The sequence below is a fragment of the Urtica dioica genome, chromosome 9 (genome assembly GCF_054948205.1).
Source record: "Urtica dioica subsp. dioica isolate 48M chromosome 9, U.dioica_male_clone48M_v1_H2, whole genome shotgun sequence".
Lineage (NCBI taxonomy): Eukaryota > Viridiplantae > Streptophyta > Magnoliopsida > Rosales > Urticaceae > Urtica > Urtica dioica.
Genome location: NC_142764.1, coordinates 16992636 through 17003378, shown reverse-complemented (window position 1 = coordinate 17003378; position 10743 = coordinate 16992636). Strand labels below are relative to the sequence as shown.

Below are 10743 nucleotides of genomic sequence, written 5' to 3'. Positions count from 1 at the left end.
TAATGAATGTAGTTGTTTTTTCCAAACACTATCAATTGTTTCAAAAAATCATCCCTATACGTGATGAGGCACTAATTGTAAGCTTAATATCATAATCCGCCTATCTATATAGATATAGGCACTTTCCCATAATCACAAGATCTCAATATACTTCCATAATTTTAAACTCAATTCACATGTGGACAGACGTTTTATCTAAGATATGTTTCGTTTCACAAAATGTCACATTTCTTTACCAGTTTAGCACCGGAATATGCACATATGTTTAATATATTTTAAGTTCTTTTAGAAGTTCAATTTTTATTTTTATTTTTACATTATGAGGGTTCTCTTTAGAAGACACACTTACATGTTCCCTTTAAACTAAAACTGCCAAATTAACCAGGGCGTACAAAAGAATTTAATATTTATAAATAAGTCATTAATACTTATTTTTATTAAGTTGTTAGCAAATAGCAAAATATTACAAATACATATTTTTTCGGTAAAAAAAATTCTCTTCCACATCTGTTGTTGTGATTCCTCAAAAAGTGTTGTGATTAGGTAGTAAAGATAGATTGTCTCGGGGCCATCTATTGCTGATCGTTGGGTTGATTCTGGGCATCGGGCTTTTGACCAGGTGGAGATCGACAATTGTGTGCCCTTAGGCACCCTCTCTGGTAGTTGTTGGTTGGTGGCGGAAGGCAATTTGCACCTTTGCAATTCTGACCACCCTTGCCTATCGTTCCATACCCGATTGTCTTTCCCATTGCGGGGTCCACCAACAGCGAGCACGCGAGCATGGCAACGAGACACCAGACAACCGTCTTTGAAATTCCCATCTCTGCTTTGTTACGTAGAAACGGACCAATGAAAGGAATGACAAAAATTTAGAGTGATGATGATTTCTTTTTGTATTTAATGTGGAGATTGGTGGAGGAAGGTTGCACTGAGTATGCATGGCATATATAGTGAGAGTTTTGTGTCCATTTTTGGGCTGGAGTAACAATAAGAATTAAACTCATACCAGTCTTAAAAGTTTTTGCTAATTATATTTGATTATCAACCAGAATTAAGCATGCTAGCTATTAAAAGCGTGTTTGTTCTCATTTTGATAAATAGAAGACCATGAGTGGTTTGAACCAGAAAGACCATACCTTAACTACGTACCACATAAATACATAATATTTTTTGTCGTAGCTCATCAAAACTGATCCGTTTTGACATTCTGTTAATAACCATCATCCATTGGAAATTTAAAACCATAATCGTGCCTATAATCTCAAAGTATAGACACAGCTAGTATAATTTCTACATCTACTAATAATTTCACGATTGCCAATCATCACTGTAACATAGATATTATAATAACAGCCCACTCCGTAATATCACTAGTACAATTGATAGCATCAGGTGCGACAAAAGTCGCACCTGAAAGCATAAATGTCGCACCTGAAAGTATCATCAGGTGCGACTTTAGATGCGACAAAGTCGCATCTGAAAGTGCGCACCTGATGATATTAGGTGCGACTAGTCGCACCTGAAAGTCATTACTATCAGGTGCGACATTTTAGGTGCGACAAGTCGCACCAAACGTCGCACCTAAATATCCCTCAAAATAAGAAATTAAAGCGTGAATTATAGTATCAGATGCGACTAGTCGCATCTGATACTTTCGCGGGAAGAGTATCAGATGCGACTAGTCGCATCTGATAGTAATTCCCCGCGAAATATTTGGCGGGTGTTAGTACAATCCGATGCGACTAGTCGCATCCGATACTCTTCCCGCGAAAGTATCCGATGCGACTAGTCGCATCCGATTGTCTGTAGTTATTTTTTTTAAAATGCTGATTCTATTAGAATCAGCCATTTAAATATATAAAAATTAAAATTTAAAAAATTAATTAAATAATTTTTTTTGTTATATTAAATAAATAATTTGAATAATATTAATTAGAATAAGTATATAAATAATAATATTAAATTCATAAAATTTGATAATTTACATTCAATAAATTAAAAAAATTACAATTTATTCTTTTTGTTTCCCTTTTTCATTCGAAGTCTGCCAATTCTGGAATGCACGGCCTCCTCTTCCGCCAGATCTTGCTCGTGCGCCTTGGCGGCCTGATGCGCTGCCGCTCGAACGATGTCGCTGAAATTCTACCGAACCTGGCGTCTGATCAGCATTTGGCATGGAAGCGGATGGCGGCGTCTGAACATTCGGCATTGAAGCGGATGCCGGCGTCTGAACATTCGGCATTGAAGCTGATGGCGGCGTCGTGGCAGGGTGCATCATCGCGGGGGATGTCTGCATGGGAGACGGATGCTGCTGTGTGTAGGCAAAGAACTGTCGCTGAAACGCCTCCATCTGAGCTTGTTGTGCGGCCAACGCTGCTTGTAGCTCGCTAATCACTGGATCTGGAACGCGCGTCGATGAAGAACCTGAGGACGAGCTGTCGTCCTGAGCCTGAGCCAAGAGATACGAGGATCTCGGGATCGAGGGACCTATCCCGACATACCAATCTCGACGTTGCCCGAGAACAGTATCCATCGCAAACTGCTCCGCCTGGTCTATGTCAAACATTTGGCCTGACTCCGCTGCTTGTCGCTGCATATCCTCGACTTGAGTCATAATTCGCGCCTTCAAACATATGTTAAAAAAATTATTAAGATTATCGAAACTTGATTATTAAGTAATTAACACAAGTAACTTACAAATGCTTGTTGCGCCCAAGCTGTCGTCCAATTGCCTTGATCGTCTTGATGTTTTTTCTCCCACGTGTTTAACGCCGAGGCCAAAGTCCCATCTTCCCTACTCTGCAGTTCTTATGAAAATATGAGTAATGTATTTATTGCAAAAAAAATTACAAAATTAGAATAAACTTACGTTCAAATGTCGATGAGCCAAAAAAGAAATCGACCCTTGTGTGGACTTCGTTTTCTTGTTCTTGGAATTGTCTCTGTTGCGAGTAGACTTTTTCTGCACATATTAAATTGCGTTATAATTCGATTTCATAGAAGATAACATAATTTTTAGAATTATACATTACCTTCCAATCGTCAGTTGCGAACTCCTCTATCACCTTCTCCCAATCGTCTTTTTGATATCCTTTTGGGATTTCTTTCTTGGCGACATTCATTTGCCCACAACATTTTCCTAAGAAAGTCCCTGATAATCTAGACTTTTGGTTGCGCCTCATACGCTTTGCATCGCGAATGATAGTCTGGTCAATCTGATGACGATAGCAATCCGCCGGAAGCAGCTCATCCGTCTCATCATCCTTGTACACGAAAGTGTACTCGGAATGAAGTGCGCTCAGAATATTGCCCAACATCTGGGGCGTCACTTCGTTCCAATCACGAAGTGTGACCGGGATATGGACTTTCACCAAAGCGCCGACGCGGTTGTTGAATACTCCTACCTTTTTTATTGTTTTTCTTACGTCCTGGTAGAAAGTTTGGTTGATTGGGTCGTACCTAACAACTTTCGCACCGGGTACCCCATGCGCTGCTTTTGCCGAAGTAGACCCGGTTGTTGGTCCCCTTGTTTTCTTAGGACCTTGGGAACCCGGTGTCTCTAGCGGAGACTCATCTCCACCTGCTCCTGAACGGTGTAGCGGAGACTCATCTCCACCTGCTCCACCTGCATCTGACATCCTGTAAGATGTGAACAATATTAGTAAATAAATATTAGTTTTCTGTTTAAAAAAAACGTGGACGGCACCACGGATTTTATTATTAACAAACCTCACATATGGCGGAGGAAAACCGTGGTTACATTATATAGTAAATAAACATACAAAAAAGATATTAATCATTCATCATCATCTATGCCTATAATGTTAATATCATCTTCTATATCGACATCAACATCTTCTCCCTCAAAAACGACATGTCTCTCATTTTCATCATCGTCTTCTTCATCATCGTCAACGACAGTCACTAACTCAGCTTCATCGATTTCGTGTCGATGATTCAAACGCTCGATGTTTGACAACTCTATAGTCAATGGGATCGAGGCTTTTTCTCAATCGGTGACGCATACGCAAGAATCGACGATGGTCGTAGTAGACGATCCTGTTTCTGACTTTCAAAGACGGCGTGTCAAGGTTGCACGTCGGGCAAGCGAGATACCCTTGGCCACTCCATCCCGATAAATAGGATCGAGCTGGAAAATCGTTAATCGTCCAAAGTAGCGCGGCACGCAATCGAAACACTTCATCGTTGGCGCCATCTCGAACGCGGAATCCGGTCTCCCACAGTTCTTTCAACTCTTCGACAATTGGCTGCAAAAACACGTCCATGTCCTTTCCTGGTGAGTGAGGCCCCGGGATCAAAAGCGTCAGCATCAAGTACTCTTTCTTCATGCATAACCAAGGCGGCAAGTTGTACGCAGTTAGTACCACAGGCCACATGCTGTACGATAAACTCATTTCTCCGAACGGATTGAATCCATCCGCAGCTAGTCCAAGCCGCACGTTTCGAGGCTCTGCAGCAAAGCCTGGGTATCTCTCGTCCAGGTTTTTCCACGTCGTACCATCCGCAGGATGTCGTAGAACACCTACTTCCCTGACGCGATCTCTTTCGTGCCACTGCATCAAAAGCGACGTGTGTCGAGACGCGTACAACCGCTTCAATCGATCTTTCAGGGGAAAATATCGCAAAATCTTTTGCGGTATCATTTTCCCAGTTGGCTTCCATCTGCTCTCGTTGCATACTGGGCACACGTCGACTTCCGCGAGTTCTTTTCGAAATAGGACACAATCGTTAATACACGCATCGATCATCTCGTATCCCATGCCAAAACGCTTCAGCTTCGCCTTTGCCTCGTAATGTTTCTCCGGAATTCGATTACCAGCTGGATGAGACTTCTTCAAGAGCTGCAAGAGTTCTGTAAACGACTTGTTCGTCCAATGGTTCGTGACTTTGAGGTGCATCAACGAAACCAAGAACGACAAAGAAGAAAACTCTTTGCATCCAGGGTACAATTCTGCTTCCAACTCGGCGAAGAGGTCTTCCACTTGCTCCTCTGCACGCACCTCGCTCTGGGTCGGCTCCGTAGCATCGTCGAAATCCTCGTGATCCCTGATATCCTCCACAGCACCGTGCAATCCTCCTATTCCTCTCTGATCTGTTCCTCCTATGGAATCTTCTTCATGAGGAAGGACGGCACGCTCGAGCTCGCCGTGATGATACCATTTTGTGTAGCCTGGGGTAAACCCCTTGTTCAGCAAATGGTTCCTGACAACCCCGATGTCGTGCCATCTCACGTTGTTACAAGGTTTGCAAGGACACCGATATTTGCCATTTTCGTTAGGGAATCTTCTTGCAGCGCGAATAAACTCGTTAACACCGGTTTTGTACTGCAATGTCACCCGATTATTCTCCGTGATCCAATCTCTACTTGGATTGGACATTTCGCTGAATGAGAGCGAGAAATGAAAGTTTGGAAGAGTTATTGATAAAGGACGACGGAGAACACAATGAAAGAGAGATTATGAATTCTATGTTAATTATTTTGAGCTCGGATTGAATAAGTTGGGAGTTTTTAAACTAATTCATTCGAAACTCTACCGAAATTTCGGCAGAGTTTCCCCTATTATACTGACAAACCAAAAAACCTGCAAAATTATTTAAAAACGTACACAAACCATCCAGAACTATCCAAAATATCACAAACTATCAAAACATGTCACAAACTATTTTTCTTATTTAAACTTACAATTTCATTTCATGTTAAAGAAACTAAAACTAATCACAAATTCATTAACTTAATTTTAACCTAAACTTCATTTTATATTAAACATGTCACAAAACATCAAAACATGTCACAAAACATTGTAATTAATTACAATTTCTTTACAATTACAATTAACATACTAATCAAAATTAAATTAAAGAACCTAAACATATTACTAACTATGTAATTAAAATTTACAATGATTAACTACAATTATATTAACTAACATTTACATTTACATACTAACACTTAACATTCTAAATAATTACATACTAACATATCTATTTAATTAACTAACATTTACATACTAATTTCTTATTTAAACTTACAATTTCATTTCATGTTAAAGAAACTAAAACTAATCACAAATTCATTAACTTAATTTTAACCTAAACTTCATTTTATATTAAACATGTCACAAAACATCAAAACATGTCACAAAACATTGTAATTAATTACAATTTCTTTACAATTACAATTAACATACTAATCAAAATTAAATTAAAGAACCTAAACATATTACTAACTATGTAATTAAAATTTACAATGATTAACTACAATTATATTAACTAACATTTACATTTACATTTACATACTAACACTTAACATTCTAAATAATTACTTACTAACATATCTATTTAATTAACTAACATTTACATACTAATTAACTAACTAACTAACATTTTATATCAACTAACCTAATTAACTAAACTAACAACACAAACAATTTTTTTTTTAAAAAAGGCTAGACTTACTTGGACAGCTCGGGACAACAGGGGACGGCTCGGTGAAACGGCGGAGGAGGGATCGAGGCAGCGACGGTTCGGTGCAGCGGGGAGAGAGACTCGTCGAGGATAGGGACTCGTCGAAACAGCAGGGACGCGCGAGGCAGCTCGGGACAGCAACTTGACGAGGCTGAGCACGGGACAACGCATCAGTTCAGTCAAAGGGAAAATAAGAGAGAGAGAGAGAGAGAGGCAGTGAGAGATAGCTTACCGGGATTGCAGTGACACCGAGGCTGAGCATGCGTCGAGGCAGCGGGGCTCTCGGGGCAGAGACGCCGAGGCTGTCGAGGTCGGAGAGAGTGAGAGGTGAGGCAGAGAGAGAGCCGGGGAGTGAGAGGTCGGAGAGAGTGAGACTGAGGCAAAGAGAGAGCCGGAGAGAGTGAGGCAGAGAGAGAGCCGGAGAGAGAGAGTGAGGCAGAGAGAGTGAGGCAGAGAGAGAGCCGGAGAGAGAGAGTGAGGCAGAGAGAGAGCCGGAGAGTGGTGGCGCACGCGGCTTGGCGGAGGAGCTGCTGGCCGCCGATCGAAGCTCGGCTTGACGGAGGAGCTGCTGCCGGCGGAGCGTGGCTGGTGTCGCAGATGAGGCAGAGAGAGAGAGACGCGGCGGAGGTGGTGGAAAGGGCGGAGCGCGGCGGAGGTCAGAGAGAGAGAGAGGGTTTTTTTTTTAAGTGCAGGGCTTTTTTTTTTGAAGTTCAGAGAGTTTGAGCGGCTGGAGAAGAAGGACCGCGACCTGGGTTTTTAAACAAAACCCTAATAATCAGGTGCGACAGAATCGCACCTGATTATTATAATCAGGTGCGACTAGTCGCACCTGATAACTCATCAGGTGCGACTAGTCGCACCTGATTATAATAATAATAAAAAAAAAATTTCATTCGCCACGTCAGATTAATGAAATAAAAGAGGGGGATTTGAGGCCCGCCTAAAATTTAAAACTATCTGATGCGACACAGTCGCACCTGAAAATTTCATCATATTTTCAGGTGCGACTAGTCGCATCGGATTGTCAAAATCAAAAGACAATTTGAGCGAATTTTTTCGGCTTCTGATTGACTATCAGATGCGACTAGTCGCATCTAAAAGTTATTTAGATGCGACTTTTAGATGCGACTAGTCGCATCTGATAGTCTTGCGCATCAGAAAATCAATTTTGTAGTAGTGTATTGGTAAATAGTCAAAGTTAAAACATGAATAACTTTTAGACCCCCCAAACCTAGGTCAATTAACCTTTTTAGTTTTTTTCTTTTTTTCTTCTACTCATGACGTTACAAAACCTGTAGTAACCAATTTGCTTTCAAAATAAAAATCCAAAACTTAACCAAACCCGATAAAGAATAAAATAAAGAAGGTTATTATTTGCTAACTAATATAAAGCTGGACTTTTAAAATTTGTGAACGAGAAAAACTAATAAAACAAACAACTATCTTCAATATAACTATATAATAACTACAGCCCAAATATAATTAACTATCAATTCATTATAACAATCCGTCTATTGGATATTAAATTTTCAATAATCCATGCAAACAACATTTACATAAATTGTTAAGCAGTGTTGACTAATCAACGTGTATCCAATCTATCATCGTCATGGGAGAATAAAAATAAGAAAAATTCTGCTTGTGTTCAAGCCTCAAAGTCCAAACATATGCAATGTCGGCTGAGCTTAATTGAGCATATCGCCTGTGAAAAGTCAACATACAACATAAGTAGTTCCTATCATTTCACTTAAGCAATCACTGCTCAATAACTTATTTAGCTGAAGAAGTTGCAATCGATTACGAAAGTTCAGCTAGTCGAGGTTTCGGCGCAAGCACATCAGCAACAATAGTTACCTTGCGAACTAAGCTTCGAAGATTACGTTGCAAAAGGAGCATTGACGGTTACGTCGTCGCTAATGGGGCATCTAAGATTACTTCTCAAACCGAGCATCACGGATTACATCAAGAAAGATTATGTTGCAAAGATATGGATTGCGACCGCCAACCGCCACAATTTTATCAAATAAAACACCCAACGCCAACGAATGATATATAGATACATTTTAAGAAAAAAAAATATTTGTAGTAGTGGTTAGGAATATAACTTTCATAAAAGGTCTATTTAAAATAATTTGAACATCGAAGAAAGGTCGCTCATTTTGCGCTCAATTATTTGTAGTTATTTTTAATGAAGCACCCATACCGCAATTTGCGGTTAACCTTCATAAATTTGTGTGTTCGTTAAGTGTGAAGACGCATATTTATTATTATGACGTTTAATTCTTACAAATGATTTTTTATGCATTATCCACGATTTTGAATAGTCAAAACTTTATTTTCTCCAAACCAAATAAATACTCAAGTTCTTAATTGTGACCTAATTTTTTTAGAGCTGCTAAGAGGTGTTTGGATGCACACAAATCGAACTACACCACGCAATTCCGCCATAGCAAACCGACCGGGCGAGCGGAGCCGGACCGGGTTTGGTTGGATTAGCCCTTCCGAAAACCGAAGAATTTATATTTACCCGTTGTATATTTACTTCATCTTTGTATTATATATACGCTTTCGATTCGGTTTTGTTACCGAGCTGAAATCTAAAATAATTTGAATGTGTAACAGTGCGTTAACCATGAGCTTATGTTGAACGTCCGGAAAAACGTTTGAAACCGAGCATTAATAGGCCATCGAAGTTACGAACGTTTTTGTAAACGTTAAATAGGTTTTCTATTAAAAGGAAACGAAGGGGATTCCATTCTTCTCGATACGAAGTAAGACTTCGAAAGCTCTCTCCACAAAATATATATATACTCTTTGTCTTTGTTGTAGTCCGGTAGTACTGGTATTGTTTTGGTTATCTGAAGAGTGGAGTTGGTGAAGTGTTTATCACGCTTGCCATTGTATCATGGTAAGCATTTATTCGTCGTTTTCTAGAACAACAATGAAAAACATTATTGTATTAAGGAGATTATCACACGAGTCTTAACAACTTTTCGAGTGTCCGTCCTTATTCTAGTTTAAGTATCTGTACAGGTGTTCTTATCGAATAATGTTTTTTTTTATATGATTCACTTTTTGTTTAAAAATGATAGAAGTCTCACTTTAAATTTTAATCCAATCATATGAACGAAATTTATATGTCATATATCGATTTCTAATGGGAATTAAATACTAATATTCTTAAATAATATTAAATAATGTAATGATATAGTCAATATTGATAATTATACTCAGCTGCAGCCCAATTTTTTTTGTTTTTTTTTTTTGTTCATTGCATGTTACAACTTTCTTACCTTGATAAAATAAGGTAATGAATGTAGTGCTTTTTTCCAAACACTATCAATTGTTTCAAAAAATCATCCCTATACGTGATGAGGCACTAATTGTAAGCTTAATATCATAATCCGCCTATCTATATAGATATAGGCACTTTCCCATAATCACAAGATCTCAATATACTTCAATAATTTTAAACTCAATTCACATGTGGACAGACGTTTTATCTAAGATATGTTTCGTTTCACAAAATGTCACATTTCTTTACCAGTTTAGCACCGGAATATGCACATATGTTTAATATATTTTAAGTTCTTTTAGAAGTTCAATTTTTATTTTTATTTTTACATTATGAGGGTTCTCTTTAGAAGACACACTTACATGTTCCCTTTAAACTAAAACTGCCAAATTAACCAGGGCGTACAAAAGAATTTAATATTTATAAATAAGTCATTAATACTTATTTTTATTAAGTTGTTAGCAAAAAGCAAAATATTACAAATACATATTTTTTCGGTAAAAAATATTCTCTTCCACATCTGTTGTTGTGATTCCTCAAAAAGTGTTGTGATTAGATAGTAAAGATAGATTGTCTCGGGGCCATCTATTGCTGATCGTTGGGTTGATTCTGGGCTTCGGGCTTTTGACCAGGTGGAGATCGACAATTGTGTGCCCTTAGGCACCCTCTCTGGTAGTTGTTGGTTGGTGGCGGAAGGCAATTTGTACCTTTGCAATTCTGACCACCCTTGCCTATCGTTCCATACCCGATTGTCTTTCCCATTGCGGGGTCCACCAACAGCGAGCACGCGAGCATGGCAACGAGACACCAGACAACCGTCTTTGAAATTCCCATCTCTGCTTTGTTACGTAGAAACGGACCAATGAAAGGAATGACAAAAATTTAGAGTGATGATGATTTCTTTTTGTATTTAATGTGGAGATTGGTGGAGGAAGGTTGCACTGAGTATGCATGGCATATAT

General features: G+C 39.0%; 1 protein-coding gene across 1 annotated transcript; it reads right to left on the bottom strand.

Moving 5' to 3' along the window:
- Positions 1-2011: 2011 nt before the first annotated feature.
- Positions 2012-3449, bottom strand: LOC149385366 (uncharacterized). The gene is made up of 4 exons (XM_089626313.1): positions 3033-3449; positions 2870-2962; positions 2698-2799; positions 2012-2623 (listed from the first exon to the last, which is right to left on the bottom strand). Exons 1-4 carry the CDS (start codon positions 3315-3317, stop codon positions 2012-2014), a joined length of 1092 nt encoding a protein of 363 aa, XP_089482439.1. The 5' UTR covers positions 3318-3449.
- Positions 3450-10743: the final 7294 nt, after the last annotated feature.

What these genes read in the sequence shown, in the direction of transcription:
- LOC149385366 (XM_089626313.1), bottom strand. Translation starts at nt 3,317, where the DNA reads ATGTTGGGCAATATTCTGAGCGCACTTCATTCCGAGTACACTTTCGTG. An exon ending in TGGCTCATCGACATTTGAAC is followed by an intron (nt 2,800 to 2,869) that starts GTAAGTTTATTC and finishes TAAGAACTGCAG; the next exon opens with AGTAGGGAAGATGGGACTTT. An exon ending in CTTGGGCGCAACAAGCATTT is followed by an intron (nt 2,624 to 2,697) that starts GTAAGTTACTTG and finishes ATATGTTTGAAG; the next exon opens with GCGCGAATTATGACTCAAGT.